The sequence below is a fragment of the Schistocerca gregaria genome, chromosome 4 (assembly GCF_023897955.1).
Source record: "Schistocerca gregaria isolate iqSchGreg1 chromosome 4, iqSchGreg1.2, whole genome shotgun sequence".
Classification (NCBI taxonomy): Eukaryota; Metazoa; Arthropoda; class Insecta; order Orthoptera; family Acrididae; genus Schistocerca; species Schistocerca gregaria.
In genome coordinates, this window is record NC_064923.1 from 522037930 (window position 1) to 522063631 (window position 25702).

The 25702-nt window shown below is 39.4% G+C and overlaps 1 protein-coding gene across 1 annotated transcript in view; it reads left to right on the forward strand.

The window, feature by feature from the left end:
* LOC126268030 (integrin alpha-4-like) overlaps nucleotides 1–25702 on the forward strand; it is a 568589-nt gene that overhangs the window by 243162 nt on the left and 299725 nt on the right. The window contains exon 11 of the mRNA XM_049973452.1: nucleotides 21331–21510. Within this exon, the coding sequence (XP_049829409.1) occupies nucleotides 21331–21510 (180 nt within the window). The remainder of the gene's footprint in view (nucleotides 1–21330; nucleotides 21511–25702) is intronic.

The window sequence follows — 25702 nt, forward strand, 5'->3', positions numbered from 1 at the left end:
TGGGCATCTGCAGGACACCATACTCTGCCATCTTATTCATGGGCCATACAGACGAATCCTTCATAACGACTCAGAATCCCAAAGCCCTCAGCTGGTCTAGATTCAGTGATGACATCTTTATGATCTGGATTGAGTGTGAGGACACCCTGTCTGCAGTCACCCAGAACCTCAGCATCTTCGCCCCCATTTTCTCCACCTGGTCTTCCTCAATGCAACACGCTACCTTCCTCAATGTTGACCTATGCCTCAAAGAAGACTACATCAGTCCTTCCATCCACATTGAACCTACCAACCACTAGCAATACCTCCACTTCAAAAGCTGCCACTCATTCCACACCAAGAAGTCTCTTCTGTACAGCCTATCTACCAACAGCTGTCACATTTGTAACAATCCCTCTCAAAATACACTGAGGTCTCACCTTGGCCTTCACAGACTGTAATTACACTCCCAAAAATGAACAGAAAGAGATCTCCCATGCCTTATCCCACATTCATCAATCACCATCCAAAGCCCCCCATCTGGCCACACAGGATCATTCCCTTTGTGACACAGTACCACACAGGACTGGAACAACTGACACATGTTCTCTGCCAGGGTCCTGTCTACTTCTTCTCATGCCCTGAAATGATGAATGTTCTACTCACTTTCCATTCCATCCCTTCAACAGTGGTAGTCCCCAATCCACTGAATCTACAGAATATCCTCATCCATCCATATTCAGCACCTGTTCCCAAACCCTTGCCTCATTACTCACTTACCTATGATAGACCTAGATGCAAGACCTACACTATACATCCTCCAACCACCGCCACCTACCCCAGTCCAATCACAAGCATCCCTAGCCCATCAGAAAAGACAGAGATTATAATACTACCATAAATTAATGATTACCAAATTTGGTTTAAACCTATACAGTATAGTGTTACCCTCTGGAATGATTTTTGTATTTGACTGTGTGTTACCCAAGATATTGAACATGAAATTTGTAAGGGTAGCAATTGGCAGACAACAGAAAGACTAAAATTTTATAAGAAATATTAGTAACAAAGATCCAGTGAATGAAACAAAATACAGTCACTAGCACAATAATGTGAAAACATTTGAAAAAAGGAATTTTCATAATTACTTTCTTTGTAAAGTGCTATGAACACCTATTACAACCAGATGAACTACACAGTGAGTTGTAGTAATTATTGACAGTACAGTTTAGTAATCACTGTAATGAAATGATTTTTATCCCTGTTAACTACAATCATTACTTCACCCTTTTATTAATTTATCACAGAGGATGTTCTCATAACAACATGAGACTAAATGACGGCTGACCAGAGTTAAAGTTAGGATAACACCCCTTTACACAGGTGCAATGCAATAAACCAACACTATACACATCCCTTTTATATAGACCCTTTTATATAAATACTTCAGATTTCTGTAGCTAGAAAAACTCTATCCAGTTTGATCTTTCCCAATAGGAAAGATTGAAAAGGGGTTCGGGGGAGGGGGGCACAAACTGTCCCTAAGCATACTTTTCAGAAACCATTCCACTTTTTCTTTGTGTGCCAAACCACTTCTGTAGTGAAGGGGAATCACTATGTCTTTTATTTTATACAATACAAAAATCGTAAGTATGAATCAGTTTTTACATTGCTGTTTCTCATACATTGACAAACATATTTAATAAAATTCCATTATTTAAAGACACTATTACACCAAACAATTTATACATCATAAACTACCACCTTCCTCAAATGATGCAAAGGACTTAACTAGTAACAAGTAAACACTTCTTAAATAAAGTTGAACTGTACCAATTGCTCACAGTTGAATGTGGTGTTACAGGCTACTTGTCAAACCCGTCATATGATTCACAAGCTAAGCTGAAATCACTGTGCTGCATTCTAAATGGGCATGACAATCAACAAGCTGTCAATTTGCATGAATGTCCACGGACAAACTGTAGCCAAGACACAGCTGGACCACCAAGTTGCTGAGTATGCTGTGCAACACAACTTTTTTTCATTTCATTGATTGCTTCAAAGTCTCTGCCATCTGGATCCTTACTATCAACACCAGCTTTTCTAAGCTACAAGGTGAGAACTTTCCATGGAGTACATCCTACATTCCCATAATCCTCCTGGCCATAATCTTCATTAGTCACTGTTCTTCACCCCACCTACCCCTTTCCCTGTTCACAGTCCAGCACTACACAGCCTTCTGTTCCACAAATGCACCAACAATCTTTTTGATTCTCTCCTTTTCTGCTGTCACCCCCTCCCACCCTGCTTCTATCTTCCTGATTGTGCCTAGCTTTCCTACCCTCTCCCTATCTAATTCCTGTATGCTCTCACAAGCGGCATTTTACTATTTCCCACCACTACCCTGCTATCCCTTAAACTCCCCAGCTCAGCCTCCTCCTCATCCCCATCACCCAGTTCAAATGTGCTTCATCCCTCAGGACTGATGCACATTATGAAAGAACTTCACTAGCAGCAGCCTCACCTGGCTGGAATACTGTCCCTCTAAGTTCAACTACACATTGCCAAAGTCGAATTTTGGCATGATGTATTGCCAGAAAGTCTAACCCTAAGATGATGCAGAAACCTTCTCTAATTTGGGGCAATTTACTCTTGCAGAACCCAAATACTCCACATCACTACTTCTAGTCCATGTAAATTACAAGAAGCTGGGTTTGATCACCACAATCCCACAAAGTGCATACTTGCTACCAATACATACACCCCAGTGTCCAACAAAAACTTATGTTTTCAGCCTTTCTGTCTCTAAACATGGTGGAGACTTGCATGACACTCTTGTTGTGGATGGTTCTGGCAGACTGCATATAACTGTTCCAGAATCAAATGGTATTTATAGTTAATAATGGCACATTTGTTGTGCTAATATATTGCTTCTGCTCATGTACAGATCAACACCTTCCTGGTCCGTTGGTGTGGAAAGTTCCCTCAGGCCAGTTCATAGTTGCACTACTTTTCTGCAACATCACCAAGATTGCAGGGCTTGGCCTGCTTGTCTTATGGCTTATAAAACTGGTTGTCAGAACTTTGTAGAGCTTTGAGAATTTCAGGGTGAATTCTAGAAACACTTGGCTATCCACTGTCTCGAGCAACCGGTAGTTTAATGACGAGTGTGAGAGAGCCTTTTACTGTGCCACACCTGTCTGTGTGTGCAGGAAGGACAGCTGTCTCAAGGAGCCAGGAGCTGCTTCAGACAAGTGGCCCCAACAAGTGGTTACCAGCAGCACCTTAGAAGTTATATCAAAAAGTCAAAGAGTGTTTGGATAATGTTTCGTGGTTGGTGGTGTCATGAGGATTGTTACAGAGGCATATGAACTGTGTATTATATAAAGATCTTTACTTTATATCTTGGCTCCACATGAGGCAGAACATATGTAATTGTATGAGTGTTTGGTAGCTTCTGACATTTATCTTCAAACCAGTTGGCTCCCTGGAGTTTGTGCGGAATAATTGAACTTTGGGATAAGAGTTGAAAATATATTGTTGTTGAACTGACAACATCTTATGAGTACATAATTTATTTCAAGAATATAGAGTTGGTTAATAATATTCCCTTTAGGCTGATTAAGCCTTTGGAGATAAATTAAATGGTGAGAGCAATGTATCTGATAACCCAAAGAAGAGGACTGGTTGCACCCACAATGTATAAGTCAACTGGAAGAGGCGTGTGAATCATGAAACCTAACACAGCACTGTCTCTTCTCATCCAAGAAACCACCAGAACATGGCGACCCAAGTGACAGGACCCAAAGAAAGCGGAAATTTTATGACAGAAATCAAGATAAGAAGCTAATGAGATGCCATAGCAGCTGAGAGCAACAAGACGATGAAACTGTTACTCAGAACTGGATTCTGCCTAAAATAAAAAAAGGGTGAACAAGTTTATAAGCATTGAACAAAGGAAGACACAGAGGATAGTTTGACTAAGAAGATTTGGTGTGGGGAAGTAAGCAGTCCTCACACATTCGTCAACCTAGCTGATGCAGATGCAGTAAACAGTCACCGATATCGATGCAGTCATCAGCCGATGCTGACACAGTAACCAGCCAACACTGATGCAGTACGAGCCAACACAGATGCAGTAACCAGTCCCAGGCTGCTGTTCACTGTTGCTGATTTTGTGTCCATTCACCGGCACCGATGTCATAGCCAATGTTCTTTGCTGATGGCGCCTGTGCTATTCACTGGTACTGATTCTACACTTGCTCACTGATGCAGCCTAAAACTTTATACCGGGTGAGCAAAAACCAATAATTTTTTGGTAAAGTTGAGGGGACAATTGCGTGATAAACAGTTGTATAGTTATTGTATTCAGTGGTGAATTTTCTTTAGACGCACACTAGGTCCAAGATCCATAAAATTATGGATCAAGAACAGCAACAAACTTCAGAGCCAGCCATGGGAATGCCGATAACAAAGGAAATGCCATACTGGACTGAGATAGAAAATTTAATTAAAGCAGTAAGCCTTAAATTAGATAACCAGCGACTAGAACAGAAGGATAATACAACTACTCTAAGTGAAAAGTTAGAAACACAGGGTGAAGCCCTAAATTCTAAGTTTGATGTATTAAATGATAAAGTGAAAAATTTATGATTAGATTTAAAGACTGAATTAAGTAATTCTTTAACTGTCCAAATGAATCAAATGTTTATGGATTTTAGCCAAAAGCAGAATGTTCAATTTCAGAAGCTGACCCAGAGATTGTAATTTGATATTGAAGACAAGTGTAACAATATAGATTCTGAATTTAATGAAAAATTCATTTCAGAGTCTGTTTAATGTTACATTTGATGCAGTGGAACGAAGACTACTTACCTTAAACAATAGCATAGAAAGACAGAATAAGCTGATCCCTATTGTCCAATTGCAAATTGCAAGTGTCAACACTCGAGTTGATGTCGTGGAGAGAAATTTTAAAGAAAAGCTAGCAACCTCATACACAATAAATATAAGCAGTCGGGAGGAACACGTAGAGGAATTAATTGACTGAAAAGCTACTGAAAGGGTAAACCTAGACATTGTTACATCCCGTTTAGCTTCAAATGTTAATGATACTAAGAGAGCCATGGACGATTTGTGGAAGGAGTTTAAACTTATTCAGGATAAAGTAGAGAAAAGGGTGGCTTCACTGAATGTAGTCACTAGCCAGGTGGTGACAGATTTACAATGGGGAGCAAATTCTGGAGTTTCCAGAAAATTTCCCAAATTTAAACCAGATGGAGACATACACCCAACTCATTTCTTGAAATGATTTAATCAAGCCTTGCCAAATAATTGGGAAGAGGCAAAAAAGATAGAATTCGCTGTAGGTTACCTTCTAGAAGAGGCCTCTGAATGGGGCACAGTGACTATAAAGAATTTCTTCTCTTGGGCAGACTTTCAGATAAGGTTTAAGGAGAAGTATTGGTCAACAAGTGCCCAAGTAAAGTTAATATCTGATTAGTGGGACCAAAAGTATTATAACAGTACATGAGGTATGATGAGAAAATATTTTGACTGGCATTTAACAAGGGCAAAATATTTAGATAAACCCATGGAGGAAAAGGGATTGGTAAGCATTTTGATAAGGCAAATACCCACTTACACTAGGAGAGACATATTATATAGCAGGTGGAAAACGGTAGAAGAACTGTTATCCTTTGAAGACGCTCTTGATGGCATCAATAAGGACTGAAATGAGAATGTGCATCAAAATGAGAATCAGAACTACAAAAGGAATAATAATAATAAGAATAATAATAATAAGGACCAGGAAAAAAATAGGCCTCCGGTATGTTCTGCAGTTGTAAAAGGCGACGAAAAGAACAAACCATTAACACGGCTTACCCCTCTTTGACTGTTATTAGTTGGTTCAGGATGGAACTAATGGAGCCCCGGACAAGCACTGTCATGCCAGCCACATGGAAAATTATTTAAATCCAAATAGAGGTGTTTTGCAGGATATGCATCCTGCAACCACTCTAGAAGGAAAACAAAGACAGAGGATGAGATGGTCAGATGAAGTTAACAGACACCTAATGTTCTGTTATTACCAAGCAGCAAACTTAGGAACAAACACAACTGGATACAGATCACAAATATACACAAAATTTATTACCAGATACCCAGAATTAAAATTTTTAACAGAACAACGACTAGCTGATCAGATCCGTGTAACTATCAACAATAAAAGGATACTCCAGTCAGAATTAGAAAACATCAAACAACAAGTACAACAAATACTGGAACAAAATAATGTGCAATCTGAAGAAGAAGAAAATACAGTAATGGGCTCAAACATCCCAGATCAAACAAACAAAGAACAACATGCATCAATTAAACAATCAGAGGAAAATGAAATCTTAAGACAGCCACCAGAACAAGCACAAATAGAACATGAAGTGACACACATGTTAGATATAGAAGAAAAATTTCATCTGACATATATAGAATACAAAGACACAAATACAGACATTAGACCTTCCTTGCATAGACCCCCAAATAACCCACAAGTCGAAACAGCAATAACAACTATCAATACAATCACACATAACAAAATAAATGAAAATAGAACTATGGAAGAGTTACAACTACTGGTTTATATAGGAGCACTCACTACACTAAATATACACACTAGGCAGAGCAGAAGCAACCAACACACAGAAGAAACCCACAAAACCATAATGGCAAAAAAGGTACAGATCAGAATAGAAAAGCTGAGAAAGGACATTGGACACTTAACACAATTTATAAGAAATTAAATATCAGACAAAAAACGAAGAAGGTTAGGTAGAATCTCACGACAAGAAGTGATAGAGCAATTAGATGAAAAGAAGCAGAAATTACAAGCATTGGCCAAACGACTTAGAAGATACAAAAAAAGTGAAAGTAGAAGGAAACAAAACCAAACATTCAACACAAACCAAAAGAAATTTTATCAGACAATAGATAACACACACATTAAAATAGACAATCCACCAAACATAACAGACATGGAACCCTTCTGGAGCAACGTATGGTCAAACCCGGTACAACAACTGACATGCACAGTGGATACAAGCAGAAACAGACACATACAAGATGATACCACAAATGCTTGAAGTGACAATTTTGCAACATGAAGTCGCCCGAGTAATTAAATCTATGCACAATTGGAAAGCCCCTGGAAAAGATAAAATAGCAAATTTCTGGCTAAAGATGTTCACTTCAACACATTCACATCTAACTAAATTATTTAACAGTTACATTGCAGATCCATACACAGTCCCTGATACACTTACACATGGAATAACTTATCTGAAACCTAAAGATCAAGCAGACACAGCAAACCCAGAAAAATATTGCCCCTTAACATGCCTACCAACAATATACAAAATATTAACTTCAGTCATTACACAGAAATTAATGAGACATACAACACAGAACAAAATTATAAATGAAGAACAAAAAGGCTGCAAAGGAGTAAGAGGATGTAAAGAGCAACTGATAATAGATGCAGAGGTGACATATCAACCTAAAACTAAACAAAGGTCACTACACTACGCATAGACTGATCACCAAAAAGCTTTTTACTGTGCACCCCACTCATGGTTACTACAGATATTGGAAATATACAAAGGAGATCATAAATTGTTGTGGTTCCTAAACATAGTAATGAAAAACTGGAAAACCACATTTAATATCCAAGCAAATTCAAATAATATCACATCACAGCCAATGCAGATTAAGCGTGGAATATGCCAAGGAGACTCAATAAGTCGTTTCTGGTTCTGCCTTGCTCTAAACCCACTATCCAACATGCTAAATAATACCAATTATGGATATAATATTACTTGAACATATCAACACAAAAATCACACATTTGCTATACATAGATGATCTAAAACTACTGACAGCAACAAATCAACAACTCAACCAATTACTAGAGATAACAGAAGTATTCAGCAATTATATAAATATGGCTTTTGGGACAGAGAAATTTAAGAAAAGCAGCATAGTCAAGGGAAAAGACAATAAAAAACAAGATTACTTATTGGATAACCACAGTGATAGGAAAAAACAGATGCTTGTAAATATCTAGGATACAGGCAAAAAATAGGAATAGATAATGTAAATATTAAAGAAGAACTTGAAGAAAAATATAGACAAAGACTAACAAAAATACTGAAAACAGAATTGATAGCAAGAAACAAGACAAAAGCTATAAATACTTATGCTATACCAATATTGACCTATTCATTTGTAGTAGTGAAATGGAGTAACACAGAACTAGAAGCACTCAATACACTTACACGATCACAATGCCACAAATATAGAATTCATCACATACATTCAGCAACAGAAAGATTCACATTAAGCAGAAAGGAAGGAGGAAGGGGATTTATCGACATAAAAAACCTACATTATAGACATAAATAAAATAGAAAGAAACATTCCACATGGGAAAAATATATTAATATATATTATATATATATTTGGTATATGTGTGGATGGATATGTGTGTGTGTGCGAGTGTATACGTATCATTTTTTCCCCCTAAGGTAAGTCTTTCCGCTCCCAGGATTGGAATGACTCCTTACCCTCTCCCTTAAAACCCACATCCTTTCATCTTTCCCTCTCCTTCCCTCTTTCCTGATGAAGCAACTGCCGGTTGTGAAAGCTCGAAATTTTGTGTGTGTGTTTTTTTTATTGTGCCTATCTACCGGCGCTTTCCTACATTATAGACAGGTAGACAATTTAAGAAGATTCTTTATAGAAGAGGCATAAACCAGAAAATACACAAAGCAGTCACTCATATAAATACATCGGCTACACCATTGCAATTTCATAACCACTTCTACAACCACATCAACAGATATGAAGAAAGTAAATTGGAAAAAGAAAACACTACCTGGCAGGCACCTGTATCATCTAACACAGCCACACATCGATCAAGACACATCCAACAAATGGCTAAGAAAAGGCAATATATACAGTGAGATGGGATGATTCATGATTGCAGTACAGGATCAAACAATAAACACCAGATATTACAGCAAGCGTATTATTAAAGATCCCAATATCACAACAGATTAATGCAGACTTTGCAAACAACAAATAGAAACAGTAGATCACATCACAAGTGGATGTACAATATTAGCAAATACAGAATACACCAAAAGACATGACAATGTAGCAAAAATAGTACATCAACTTGCCATACAACATTAACTAATAAAACAACTCTTTCCCACATACAAGTATGCACCGCAAAATGTACTGGAGAATGATGAATACAAATTATACTGGAACAGAACCATTATAACAGATAAAACACCACCACATAACAAACCTGACATCATACTCACCAATAAAAGGAAGAAATTAACACAACTAATCGAAATATCCATACCCAATACAACAAATATACAGAAGAAAACAGGAGAAAAAATTGAAAAATACATCCAATTGGCTGAGGAAGTCAAGGACATGTGGCATCAGGATAAAGTTGACATTATACCAATTATACTATCAACTACAGGAGTCATACCACACAATAGCCACCAGTACACCAACGCAATAGAGCTACATCCAAACATATATATACAACTACAGAAATCTGTAATTATTGATACATTTCAATTACCCGAAAGTTCCTAAATGCAATGTAATATATACCGTACAGTTAAAAGGAAGTCACGCTTGATCAAGGTCCACGTCACTTTCCATTTTTAACCAGATATAACGTCTGAGAAAGGAAAGAAATAATAATAATAACAATAGTAATTTTAAAAGACCTGAAACTAATTGAGTACACCAGTATAAACAGAATAGTGGAAATGAAAATTATCAAAAAAACATCTACCTTTGAATATAGGCTCATTAACTACACAGGAATTTGTACCTAGCAATAATAGAGCTCAAAATGGAAATGTAATACCTCAATTTGGTAACCAGCCAGTAACTACCAATAATGAGGAAAACGTCGTGCGATCTTGATCCAGGGCTGTTGCTGAGGTCATGGAAATACATTAGAAGGCATACCTCATAATAAATATGCTTGCTCTGCACATAAAGTGCCAACATAAGAATGGTTGCTACTAGAGGAACCTGGCATAGCTACAGTTAATCCCCAACCAATTATAGTTGGGAAGGTAGAAAGATCTCGAAGTTGACATATTTATTGATTCTGATAGTGAAGTGTCACTTATTTCTAGTGGATTCTTTAATATATTAAGAACTAAACATAATTTACCACTATTGCCAGTAACAGAAGTATACATAATAGATATTACTGGAACAAAGAGCAAAGTTGTCAAACACGAGACTCAAGTAAACTGCAACATTGGGAATGTCTCATTTCATCAGTCACTTATAGTAGTGGATAACATCAATAGAGAGGTGTTATTTGGCCTAGATTGACTATCAGAATTTAATGTCATTTTGAGTTTGAAGAGAATTGTCTTTATTTTGGACTAAGTGAGGATAAATACTGTGTTAAGTTTTAACAGACAGTTATATTGATAAATAAACAACTGAACACCAGCATGTATGTTTAACAGTGACAGCACAATGGAAAACATAAGTCATGTATCACATCAGGCTGGCATACAAAATAAAGTAAATGAATCCCTAATATTAACCAATGACTAAAACTCAGATATAATTAAAATTCTATTAGGATATGAAATGGTATTTTCTGAAAGTCCAGTTAGTATTAGTGACTATGTATGGCAATTTAAGATCAATTTTTTTGTAGACCTTACCTGATATTGGTAAGCTTAAAGGAAGCAGTTAAGGAGGACCTAGATAAAATGATACACAATAAAGTAATAGAACACAGTATGAGTGTTATAAATAATCCGTTGATAGTAGTGAAAAAGGCTACAGAAGGCGTGCATCTAGGACTGGACATGCGCACCCTAAATAAACATATAGAAACTGAAAGAGATAGACCTATCAGCATTGATGACTTTTTGTCAAAATTTGAGAAAGCACAGTATTTTAGCTCAATGGACCTAACTGATGGATATTGGCAAATCTGGGTACATCCAGATACAAGGAAATATACAGCATTTCTACTTGATGGAAATCCTATCATTTTAATGTGTTACCATTTGGATTAAATCTCAGTATCAGTACTTACATGCACACTGTATGAAGCGATGGAGAGAAACTTATTAAAGGACTTAATCATATATGTAGATGATATACTGATAATATCACCCACTTGTGATGAGCATTACCTGACCATGACAAAAACCCGAAAAAGATTTAAAGAAAAAGGTATTACAATAAAATTGTCTAAATCACACTTTGCAAGGCGAAAGCTAAAATTCTTGGGACATATTCTAGGTGTACAAGGAATTAAGCCCAATCAAGAAAGTATAAAGGCCATTAAGGAGCACCCACCACCTAGAAACATAAGACACATGAAGGGATTTCTTGGAATGTGAGGGTAATACAGATCCTATATACAAAGTCAAGAGTTGACAAATCCTCGATTTTTGCATTTATTACAAAAATGAATGCCATGGATTTGGGACAAAGAAGCACATAATGCATTTGAAAGTGTAAAGAGGGCACTATCAGAATCACCAATATTGCACCATCTGGTGATGGGTGAACCACTTAAGATTTAAACCGATGCCTCAGATTATGGTATAGCCGCAGAACTTTTCCAATGCAGATGGGGTTTGGAAAGTGTAGAGCATAGGTCAATAGCTTTTGCTAGCCACAGTGTACACAAACATAAATTGAATTGAAACTTCCTGGCAGATTAAAACTGTGTGTATGACCAAGACTCGAACTCGGGACCCTTGCCTTTCGCGGGCAAGTGCTCTACCAACTGAGCTACCGAAGCACGACTCACATCCGGTACTCACCGCTTTACTTCTGCCAGTATCTGTCTCCTACCTTCCAAACATTACAGAAGCTCTTCTGCGAACCTTGCAGAACTAGCACTCCTGAAAGAAAGGATACTGCAGAGACATGGCTTAGCCACAGCCTGGGGGATGTTTCCAGAATGAGATTTTCACTCTGCAGCGGAGTGTGTGCTGATATGAAACTTCCTGGCAGATTAAAACTGTGTGCCCGACCGAGACTCGAACTCGGGACCCTTGCCTTTCGCGGGCAAGTGCTCTACCAACTGAGCTACCGAAGCACGACTCACATCCGGTACTCACCGCTTTACTTCTGCCAGTATCCGTCTCCTACCTTCCAAACATTACAGAAGCTCTTCTGCGAACCTTGCAGAACTAGCACTCCTGAAAGAAAGGATACTGCAGAGACATGGCTTAGCCACAGCCTGGGGGATGTTTCCAGAATGAGATTTTCACTCTGCAGCGGAGTGTGTGCTGATATGAAACTTCCTGGCAGATTAAAACTGTGTGCCCGACCGAGACTCGAACTCGGGACCCTTGCCTTTCATGGGCAAGTGCTCTACCAACTGAGCTACCGAAGCACGACTCACGTCCGGTACTCACCGCTTTACTTCTGCCAGTATCCGTCTCCTATCTTCCAAACTTTACAGAAGCTCTTCTGCGAACCTTGCAGAACTAGCACTCCTGAAAGAAAGGATACTGCAGAGACATGGCTTAGCCACAGCCTGGGAGATGTTTCCAGAATGAGATTTTCACTCTGCAGTGGAGTGTGCGCTGATATGAAACTTCCTGGCAGATTAAAACTGTGTGCCCGACCGAGACTTGAACTCAGGACCCTTGCCTTTCGTGGGCAAGTGGAGAATATTGTACCTGACGCTTCGTCTTGGCTACCAGTAGGCATGAATGGACTAAAGTGTACAAAAGGACCTGGTATAATTTTTGTGGTTAATTTTTTAACATTAGAATACCCAAATAACAAGGTACAAGAAATGGTTCAGAAAATAACAGATAACATCCAACATGCTACCTATTTTACAGATATATTTGTTACGTGTGTTAGAAAATTGTTACCACCTAATCAAGATGGAAGGTGTAAGATTATAGGACATATTTTTTTCTGGAGAGACAGTAACACAATACAACATTGGCTTTTGTGTATACCAAATTTAGTGGAAGACAAGTCAGTGTGGTACTTTCATAAGGAGTATGGGCATTTTGGTGTACATAAATGTATTGCACATACAAATAAGTTCTACTACTTTAAAAAGCTAGGACATAGAATAGCATTGGTCATTGTTGTTGTTGTTGTGGTCTTCAGTCATGAAACTGGTTTGATGCAGCTCTCCATGCTACTCTATCCTGTGCAAGCTTCTTCATCTCCCAGTACCTACTGAAACCTACATCCTTCTGAATCTGCTTAGTGTAGTCATCTCTTGGTCTACCTCTATGATTTTTACCCTCCACGCTGCCCTCCAATACTAAATTGGTGAACCCTTGATGCTTCAAAACATGTCCTACCAACCGATCCCTTCTTCTGGTCAAGTTGTGCCACAAACTTCTCTTCTTCCCAATCCGATTCAATACTTCCTCATTGATTATGTGATCTACCCATCTAATCTTCAGCATTCTTCTGTAGCACCACATTTCGAAAGCTTCTATTCTCCTCTTGTCCAAACTATTTATCATCCATGATTCACTTCCATACATGGCTACACTCCATACAAATACTTTCAGAAATGACTTCCTGACACTTAAATCTATACTCAATGTTAGCATACTTCTCTTCTTCAGAAACACTTTCCTTGCCATTGCCAGTCTACATTTTATATCCTCTCTACTTCGACCATCATCAGTTATTTTGCTCCCCAAATAGCAAAACTCCTTTACTACTTTAAGTGTCTCACTTCCTAATCTAATTCCCTCAGCATCATCCGACTTAATTCAACTACAATCCATTATCCTTGTTTTGCTTTTGTTTATGTTCATCTTATATACTCCTCTCAAGACACTGTCCATTCCATTCAACTGCTGTTCCAAGTCCTTTGCTGTCTCTGACAGAATTACGATGTCATCGGCGAACCTCAAAGTTTTTATTTCTGCTCCATGGACTTTAATACCTACTCCGAATTTTTCTTTTGTTTCCTTCACTGCTTGCTCAATATACAGATTTAATAACATCAGGGATAGACTACAGCCCTGTCTCACTCCCTTCCCAACCACTGCTTCCCTTTCATGTCCCTCGAATCTTATAACTGCCATCTGGTTTCTGTACAAATTGTAAATAGTCTTTCACTCCCTGTATTTTACTCCTGCCACCTTCAGAATTTGAAAGAGAGTATTCCAGTCAACATTGTCAAAAGCTTTCTCTAAGTCTACAAATGCTAGAAACGTAGGTTTGCCCTTCCTTAATCTAGCTTCTAAGATAAGTTGTAGGGTCAGTATTGCCTCACGTGTTCCAACATTTCTACGGAATCCAAACTGATCTTCCCCGACGTTGGCTTCTACTAGTTTTTCCATTCGTCTTTAAAGAATTCGCATTAGTATTTTGCAGCTGTGACTTATTAAACTGATAGTCCAGTAATTTTCACATCTGTCAACACCTGCTTTCTTTGGGATTGGAATTATTATATTCTTCTTGGAATCTGAGGGTATTTCGCCTGTCTCATACATCTTGCTCACCAGATGGTAGAGTTTTGTCAGGACTGGCTCTCCCAAGGCCGTCAGTAGTTCCAATGGAATGTTGTCTACTCCAGGGGCCTTGTTTCGACTCAGGTCTTTCAGTCCTCTGTCAGACTCTTCACGCAGAATTGTATCTCCCATTTCATCTTCATCTACATCCTCTTCCATTTCCATAATATTGTCCTCAAGTACATCGCCCTTGTATAGACCCTCTATATACTCCTTCCACCTTTCTGCTTTCCCTTCTTTGGTTAGAACTGGGTTTCCATGTGAGCTCTTAAAATTCATACTAGTGGTCCTCTTTTCTCCAAAGGTCTCTTTAATTTTCCTGTTGGCAGTCTCTATCCTACCCCGAGTGAGATAAGCCTCTACATCCTTACATTTGTCCTCTAGCCATCCCTGCTTAGCCATTTTGCACCTCCTGTCGATGTCATTTTTGAGACGTTTGTATTCCTTTTTGCCTGCTTCATTTACTGCATTTTTATAGTTTCTCCTTTCATCAATTAAATTCAATATTTCTTCTGTTACCCAAGGATTTCTACTAGCCCTCATCTTTTTACTTACTTGATCCTCTGCTGCCTTCACTACTTCATCCCTTAAAGCTACCCATTCTTCTTCTATTGTATTTCTTTCCCCCATTCCTGTCAATTGCTTCCTTATGCTCTCCTTGAAACTCCATACAACCTCTGGTTCTTTTAGTTTATCCAGGTCCCATCTCCTTAAATTCCCACCTTTTTGCAGTATCTTCAGTTTAAAGTTTGTGAAATTTGTCAGGAGGTAAAAGAGGATAACACTCACATTAAATATAAAATGCACCCAATTATTCCTAAAGCATTACACAATCTAACAGCTGCAGATTTATTTGGATCAATTGCAAAAGGAATGAGAGGAGTGGCTTACATTTTTGTCCTCATAGGATGTTTAGAATTTTTTATTAATACCTTCAGCTGCTGACGGGTGGTGATATATATCAATGGGGAAAGGTGAAAATGCGTGCCCCAACTGGGACTCGAACCTGGGATCTCCTGCTTACATGGCAGACACTCTGTTCATCTGAGCCACTGAGGGCACAGAGGATAGTGTGAGTGCAGGGACTATCTCACTCATGCCTCCCGCAAGACCCACATTCTCACCTTATACATCCACACACTACATTCATAGTATCCCTACCCAACACACTCATTACTCGTGCAAAACTTTCTTACCAAGTCCCCTAAGCGTTCCAGTAATATGTGTGCATCCACACAGAAGAGGAAGGTCATGGCCGGTAGTGCCAGAACTATATACTTATATGGATATGGTGTCTTTTTTTTCAGACATGTCCGAAAGAACAGGTACCATTTATGACCTGCAGCCTTCGGACATGTCCGAAAGAACAGACACCATATCCATATAAATATATAATTCTGACAGTACTGGTCATGATATTCCTCTTCCGTGAAGATGAAAACATATTACCTGAACTCTTACAGGACTTGGTAAGAATGTCTTGCATGAGTAATGAGTGTGTTGGGTAGGGTCACTATGAATGTAGTGTGTGTACATGTAAGGTGAGAATGGGGGTCTCGGGGGAGGCATGCATGACATAGTCGCTGCAGTTGCACTTTCCTCCATGCCCTTGGTGGCTCAGATGGATAGAGCATCTGCCATGTCAGCAGGAGATCCCAGGTATGAGTCCCAGTCAGGGCACACATTTTCACCTGTCCCCGTTGATATATATAACCGCCTGTCAGCAGCTGAAGGTATTAATACATAATTCTAATTTCGTTCTAGATGGCTGCAGGTCATCAGTGGTGTCTGTTCTTTTGGACATGTCCAAAAGAACAGACAACATATCCATATGAGTATATCATAGAATGTTGGTTGAAGTATGTTAAGCTGTACCCCATTAAGAAAGCAAACACACTAAAGGTAAGACATTGTCTGCAACAATACTTTCTCAAGATAGGAAAACTGAAGCAGTTCCTTTCTGATGGCAAACCACAGTTCACTAGTAATGAGTTTAAAGAATTTCTAGCTTGGGAAAATATTCATCAAATATTAATCTCCAACTGTAATCCATCTTGTAATCCATGTGAAATGGTTATGTAAGAAATTTGGAAGTTATGCCGCTCATACGGCCATAAAGAGCACATGTCTTGGGCAACAAAATTTCGTTTATCAACTGGACGAACACCCTTGGAAGTAATACTCATCTGAGTACTGGTTTATCTTTCCATATGCATATACTTCTATCACTGAAGTCCTTCTCATTCTCCGTTGTTTCCTATAACCTTGAACTTATTTCAAATAAGTAGGTCGAAGAATCAGGCTGCACAAACACACATCAACATACACACAAAATTACACTTAGACACAAACATGAAAATCACAGGTTAAAAAACTAAAATGATGTTAGAACCACCAAGGGATGTAGGGGAATAATGATCTATGTACATCTGAGTAGATGCACGTATTGTATGGTTGATGTATGATGGTTCTGCATCACCCCCTTGTTTTTTCTGTCGCTTCCTATATATTTATACATAGGTATGAGAAATGAAGAACTAATGAGCCTGAGCCAGAGAGGAACTAATGGTGATAATTAGTTAGGAATATCAGTTGAATATTTGTTCTGATGATTTATAGGATAGTGGGACAAGTCTACAATAAAGAAAGGTACGATAGAGTGAATTATATATAAATATGAGATCTACTGAAAGAGTAGTAGTTGAAAAGTAGTGGAGGACTCTAGGGGATCAATAAGGTACCAAGAGGTAAGAGTGAAGTGTGAAGTTGAACGGAGCTTTGCCAGGTAATATTTAGTGACAGTATACATCAAGATGTATACTAGTGCAATGAACCATGAGGCCTACTCACAGAGGATAAGGGGGTGCACCCAGCTTTATTGACTGAAGGAAAGGGCAGATAGGCAGACCAAAGAGAGGCTGACCTATACTGTGCGGGCAGGGGCACCAAGAAGGGGATTGACCTGTACCATAGAATATAGGAATAGGAAAGGGGCATATCTACCAAAACAGTAGGAGGGAGTGCATCCATAGGATAAACCCAAAGGTAAGGTTTAGGTACTGTGCCTAAAAGGAAAAGGGCAGTGTCATGAAAAAAGTCACACATTTTGTAGAGATTATTCTGGTAAGTTTGAATTCTCTATTCCACTAGTATTGTCCAGTTTTATATTAATAAGTGTCAGAATGAACCTTTTTATTTGCCCAGGCTTACTCTAGACTACGGGGAATGGTAGTTAATGAAATTAACACGTACTAAGGAAAAAACAGTACAGAAGAGTAGAGTGAAGAATGACATAATCAAGTGTGTGTGTCACCTGGAGTCTGTGATTAGAGGTTAGAAATATTGTCTGCACAATTCATATATATGAAAGTCGTAACTTCAATATTACGTGCAATCCTCAGACAATTATTATGAAACAAAAAGAAAAAGAAGAGCTATCTATTTGGTACACGTTTGCTAGAAAAAAATGATATATAAACTGATTGAAAAGGAAATTATTGTTGAGATAAATATTAATGTACATGTGTAAAATATCACATATTCGAGCTAAGGGGAGGGATATGTAGTGCTTCAAGAATTTTGGGGTAAATTCTAGAAACACTTGACTCACCGTCTCAAACACCTAATATTTTAATGATGAGGGTAAGAGAGCTTTTTACTGCGCAACATATGTCTGTGTGTGCAGAAAGGACAGCTGTCACAAGGAGCCAGGAGCTGCTTCAGACAAGTGGTTACCAGCAGCGCCTTGGAAGTTATAGATATAAGTCAAAGAGTGTTTGGATAATGTTTCGTGGTTTGTGAAGTTATAGATATAAGTCAAAGAGTGTTTGGATAATGTTTCATGGTTTGTTACAGAGACATATGAAGCATGCATTATATAGATACCCTTACTTTATGTCTTGGCTCTGCATGAGGCAGAACATTTGTGACTATATGAGTGTTTAGTAGATTCTGACATTAATCTTGGAACCAGTTGGCTTCCTGGAGTTTGTACAGAATAATTGTTACTTTGGGATGAGAGTTGAAAATACACTCATGGAAATTGAAATAAGAACACCGTGAATTCATTGTCCCAGGAAGGAGAAACTTTATTGACACATTCCTGGGGTCAGATACATCACATGATCACACTGACAGAACCACAGGCACATAGACACAGGCAACAGAGCATGCACAATGTCGGCACTAGTACAGTGTATATCCACCTTTTGCAGCAATGCAGGCTGCTATTCTGCCATGGAGACGATCGTAGAGATGCTGGATGTAGTACTGTGGAACGGCTTGCCATGCCATTTCCACCTGGTGCCTCAGTTGGACCAGCGTTCGTGCTGGACGTGCAGACCGCGTGAGACGACGCTTCATCCAGTCCCAAACATGCTCAATGGGGGACAGATCCGGAGATCTTGCTGGCCAGGGTAGTTGACTTACACCTTCTAGAGCACGTTGGGTGGCACGGGATACATGCGGACATGCATTGTCCTGTTGGAACAGCAAGTTCCCTTGCCGGTCTAGGAATGGTAGAATGATGGGTTCGATGACGGTTTGGATGTACCGTGCACTATTCAGTGTCCCCTCGACGATCACCAGAGGTGTACGGCCAGTGTAGGAGACCGCTCCCCACACCATGATGCCGGGTGTTGGCCCTGTGTGCCTCGGTCGTATGCAGTCCTGATTGTGGCGCTCACCTGCACGGCGCCAAACACGCATACGACCATCATTGGCACCAAGGCAGAAGCGACTCTCATCGCTGAAGACGACACGTCTCCATTCGTCCCTCCATTCACGCCTGTCGCGACACCACTGGAGGCGGGCTGCACGATGTTGGGGCGTGAGCAGAAGACGGCCTAACGGTGTGCAGGACCGTAGCCCAGCTTCATGGAGACGGTTGCGAATGGTCCTCGCCGATACCCCAGGAGCAACAGTGTCCCTAATTTGCTGGGAAGTGGCGGTGCAGTCCCCTACGGCACTGCGTAGGATCCTACGGTCTTGGCGTGCATCCGTGCATCGCTGCGGTCCGGTCCCAGGTCGACGGGCACGTGCACCTTCCGCCGACCACTGGCGACAACATCGATGTACTGTGGAGACCTCACGCCCCACGTGTTGAGCAATTCGGCGGTACGTCCACCCGGCCTCCTGCAGGCCCACTATACGCCCTCGCTCAAAGTCCGTCAACTGCACATACGGTTCACATCCACGCTGTCGCGGCATGCTACCAGTGTTAAAGACTGCGGTGGATCTCCGTATGCCACGGCAAACTGGCTGACACTGACGGTGGCGGTACACAAATGCTGCGCAGCTAGCGCCATTCGATGACCAACACTGGGGTTCCTGGTGTGTCCGCTGTGCCGTGCGTGTGATCATTGCTTGTACAGCCCTCTCGCAGTGTCTGGAGCAAGTATGGTGGGTCTGACACATCGGTGTCAATGTGTTCTTTTTTCCATTTCCAGGAGTGTTTATTGTTGTTGAACTGATGAGATCCTATGAGTACATAATTTATATCAAGAATATAGAGCTGGTTAACAATATTCCCTTTAAGCTGATAATGTCTTCAGAAATGACTTAAAGAGTGAGAGCAATGTAGCTGATAACACAAAGAAGAGGATCAGCTGCACACACAATGTGTAAGTCAACTGGAAGAGATGTGTGAGTCATGCAACCCAACACTGCACTGTCTCTTATCATCCAAGAAAGTGTTAGAATTTCTTTGACTGCCTGTGCACCTGACATACTGCAGCACTGGAGATGCTTTTCTCGCAGTAATACCCAACATTTGTGATGGCTGCTAACTGAATGTCACCTGCTGTACTACTTCAAGACCATGGAGAAAATTGCTGGAAGGAGTTGTAATTGAATGGCAATCATGTTACAACCCAACATCAGAAAAACTATCCTGCTTTACGTGCATGAGGACATACAACTAGTACTATACTTATCTGCCTAGAGACTTCACTGGAGTCTCTCAGTTTTTCACCTCTTGCTAGATGGTGTCTCTTCAGATTTCTATAGCCTTGTGGAACAATCAGTTGTTCCTACTTTTATTGGTAATATAGTAACGCATCGGTTTACTTGTCAACCATGTTGCTGTCAGTTAAGTGAACTGAGCTTTGGCAAAACTAATTACTTGAAATGATTCAAAATAATTAGGAAATTATTCTGACTAATGCAATTTAGCAAAGTAGGACCTGGCCTTATATTTGGAATTACAGAATGACAGCTATATGTTATGGCACATCTCTCACTAACACTAATGATAAGAAAAAAAATGCATCTAAGGAGGCAAATAACAAAAGAAAATGAAATGGGAATGGGTCCAACTTGCTTAGCTTTCAATTATACCTTCCATATTGGTAATACTGTTTTGTGCCACAATTTTGCCAGGGCATCATCATGTAGTGAAAATAACATCACTGTAGTTCATATTGCCTCATGGATCAGAAAAGTTCTCTAACTTACAGACAAGAGTGTAACACCAGTGGATAATTACTATAGAAAATGCAGTCTTTTACTGTATATATCACTACAGTAAATCAGGGCTTTAATTATATAGTTCGATTATTAAGCAAGCAATGTTTAATACTGAACAAGTTTGTCCCTACTAAAAGAAATTAATTTGACTAACTTAAAAAAAAACTGTGATTGATGTGTGAGTGTATCATAATTTTAATACATCACTTACTATCATACATTGTTGTGGCATTTCAACACAGTTAGTTTTTCAGGGATCTTATACAAAGAAATCCATAAATGTAACCTTATTTTTCAGATATAGCGGTGGGAGCTCCATACAGTAATGACTATAGAGGTACTGTGTACATCTATATTGGAGGAAAGAATGGCCTCTCGCTAGCACAGGTCATAGATGCTGCTCAAATAAGTTCATCACTCAGAGGTTTTGGTATCAGTATTCATCACACAGTTGAGACGTGTGAACGTGATAAAGCATGTAAGTGTTTGTCAATATTCTGAAAAGTGTTTGATTGTCTATAATTATTTTTTATTATTTTGTTCTTGTAGTCTACAGTCCTAGGACTGGTTTCATACAGCTCTCCACACAAGTCTGTCCTGTGCAATCATCTTCATCTCTGATTTACTACTGCAACAAACATCCATTTTAACTTGCTTACCATAGTCAAGTGTTGGTCTCTCTATAGAGTTTTTGCCCTTCACACTTCCCTCAATTGTCAAATGGAAGAGTCCGTGATACCTCAGGATGTGCCCATCAACTTACTCCTTCTTTCAGTCACATTGTACATTTAACTTCCTTTTTCCCCAGCTCAGTTATGTATCTCCTCATTAATTATTCAATCCAACCATCTAATCTATAGCAACCTTCTACAGCAGAGTTTTTCAGAAGCATCAATGCTCTTCATATATAAGTTGTTTACTACCCAAGTATTACTGTCTTGCACACCTGAAGTCCAGACAAAAACTGACAGAAAAGTTTTCCCATCACTTAAATGTATATTCAGTGTTAACAGACTCCTCTATTTTGGAAGGGCTTTTATTGCTATTGGCAGACTGTTGCATTCTAATATCTTTTTTCCCAAAACAATATCCATTCTGTTCAACTGGTGTTTCAAGTCTATTGGTCTCACTGACAGAACTGAAATGTCAGTGGCAAATCTGAAAAAATTAATAACTTCTTCATGAACCTTAATTCTCTTTCTAAATTTCTCCATGGTGTCTTGCTAAATGTACAGATTGAAATGGTGGAGATTACTGCCCATTAGGTGAAGCTCAGTCAACAATTTAAGTCATCATCCTCAGAACTGAATACAGTCTTCTAGTTAAAAACCAGATGAAAAGTGTTAAGCAGAAGCTTTCTGGACTCTGTGAAAAACTTTCAAGCAAATTTCTTGCCCTGTCTTCTCAAGCTGAGAACTGCAGCCCCTTCCCCCATGAATGGATTAAGTGTATACTGCACTCAGTGAACAGCTTCTTGGGTAACAAGATAACTGCTGTGTGCACTTGAAGTTTTTTTAGATAAGAGATAATCCTCAGAGGAGCCAATTATCAGAGTGAATAGTAGGTACAGCAACATATTTTCAGTATAAATGAGCATGAAGTTACATGCAGGACAGAAAAATAAATTATAAGCCTAATATTAGTCAATTACAGATGTACTTGGTGTTAAGTCCTAGAAATATCCTCACATAAAGATAATAACGTAAATGTAATACCTGGAACAGGAAACTGGCTGAAACCACTGAAAAATAACTGTGAAAGGTTACATTCCAAATAGAATGCATATGTAAGAGGTCACATGATGTATTTATTACCTTGTAATTACCTTGGTAATGTTTCATGAGTTGAACACAGAAAAAGAACATACAGGGTGTTTCAAAAATGACCGGTATATTTGAAACGGCAATACAAACTAAACGAGCAGCGATAGAAATACACCGTTTGTTGCAATATGCTTGGGACAACAGTACATTTTCAGGCAGACAAACTTTCGAAATTACAGTAGTTGCGATTGTCAACAACAGATGGCACTGCGGTCTGGGAAACTCTATAGTACGATATTTTCCACATATCCACCATGCGTAGTAATAATATGGCGTAGTCTCTGAATGAAATTACCCGAAACCTTTGACAACGTGTCTGACGGAATGGCTTCACATGCAGATGAGATGTACTGCTTCAGCTGTTCAATTGTTTCTGGATTCTGGCGGTACACCTGGTCTTTCAAGTGTCCCCACAGAAAGAAGTCACAGGGGTTCATGTCTGGCGAACAGGGAGGCCAATCCACACCGCCTCCTGTATGTTTCGGATAGCCCAAAGCAATCACACTATCATCGAAATATTCATTCAGGAAATTAAGGACGTCGGCCATGCGATGTGGCTGGGCAACATCTTGCATAAACCACGAGGTGTTCGCAGCATCATCTAAGGCAGTTTGTACTGCCACAAATTCACGAAGAATGTCCAGATAGCGTTATGCAGTAATTGTTTCGGATCTGAAAAATGGGCCAATGATTCCTTTGGAAGAAATGGCGGCCCAGACCAGTACTTTTTGAGGATGCAGGGACGTAAAAATAAGCTTCATCAGTAAACCAAATGTTGCCCACATGCATATCGCCGTCATCAATCCTGTGCACTATATCGTTAGCGAATGTCTCTCGTGCAGCAATGGTAGCGGCGCTGAGGGGTTGCCGTGTTCGAATTTTGTATGGATAGAGGTGTAAACTCTGGTGCATGAGACGATAAGTGGACGTTGTCGTCATTTGGACCGCAGCTGCAACACAGCGAACGGAAACCCGAGGCCGCTGTTGAATCACCTGCTGCACTAGATGCGCGTTGCCCTCTGTGGTTGCCGTACGTGGTCGCCCTACTTTTCCAGCATGTTCCCAGTCCGTTGAAATTTTTTTAACAGATCCTTTATTGTATCGCTTTTCGGTCCTTTGGTTACATTAAACCTCCGTTGAAAACTTCGTCTTGTTGCAACAACACTGTGTTCTAGGCGGTGGAATTCCAACACCAGAAAAATCCTCTGTTCTAAGGAATAAACCATGTTGTCCACAGCACACTTGCACATTGTGAATAGCACACCCTTACAGCAGAAAGACGACGTACAGAATGGCGCACCCACAGACTGCGTTGTCTTCTATATCTTTCACATCACTTGCAGCGCCATCTGTTGTTGAAAATTGTAACTACTGTAATTTCGAAAGTTTGTCCGCCTGAAAATGTACTGTTGTCCCAAGCATATTGCAACAAACGGTGTATTTCTATCGCTGCTCGTTTAGTATTTATTGCCGTTTCAAATATACCGGTCATTTTTTAAACACCCTGTAAAATAGTGTGGATGAATATATAAATAGAAGTTGGTTCAGTAATAGTAATTGGATGCTTATGTAGCCCACTGTCATAAAGTACCAAAGTGATAGAATACTTCAGAGAATGCTTTGAAAAATGTACATACAATTTTCCTGACAATAGAATCATGTTAGAAGCAGATTTTTCCCTGTTTGCTGTAGTTTGGGAGATGCTCATATTTACAACAGGAGGCAGGTATAGAGATTCTTGCAACAGTGTAAACAATGCATTTTCTGCAAATATAACACATGCAAGAAGGAAAAAAGTAATCAACCGTGGGAAGTATTGGGACAATGACCCAATCAATCAAAGTTGACCATTTAGGTATTCATTGATCATGATGGCACTGAAATGGAAAATTGTAAGGTAATGAAAGTATTATTAGATTCTTTCTTTTTAACCTTCACAATTAAGTTTCTTTATTCAACTGCCAGAGGGAGGCAGTTATAGAATTAAAGAACCATTGGACTGATAATACACAAGTTACATTCTGTGTGGAATATGCAGAACATTTGGCTCCTCTTTACTAATCAAGGACAAAAAGTCTTATAAATATATGTTTGAAAATCCTTCACTTTTGAGTTATTAACCCTTGAGTGGACACCCCTGTGTATAAATTGTCATGCACAATCCCATTGTTATACAGTAGCAAGGGTCTACCTATTCCTGCATTATTGTTTCAGCTACCACAGCGAGAAGTCATGTTGTTATAGGTTTATGTGAGCTACAGTAACTTAAATTAAACTGTGAGTGTGTACAAAGTGCACCATGCCCCCAGTCATGTATGTAATTTTTCCTTCCCTTTTATTTCATTTCCTTTTAATCAAATCAAAAGATTACATGTAACAAGTGAGTATATCATTGTGCAGGGTGAGATAAAAGCTAGTGGACAGTGAGCTAATTGGTTACACAGTGAGGGTCCAGAGTTCAACTCTATACCAGACAATGAAAATAATGTCTCTGAAAAAGAAGAGGAATTTATCACATGAAGTGACCACAAGATAACACGTAACAAGTGAGTATATCATTGTGCAGGGTGAGAGAAAAGCCAGTGGACAGTGAGCTAATTGGTTACTCAATGAGGATCCAGAGTTCAACGCTATACCAGACAATGAAAAAGAAGAGGAATTTATCACATGAAGTGACCACGATTCAGATTATGTTCAAATCCATGATTCAGATGATGACTGTGAGGAACCACTCTCCACTGGTGGTATTTTTCTTGGGAGGAACAAAATATGTAATCTGAATAAAATATGTTCTAATGTGTCTCTGAAAACGAAAAGAAAGAATATTGGGAAATATTCCCTGGGACT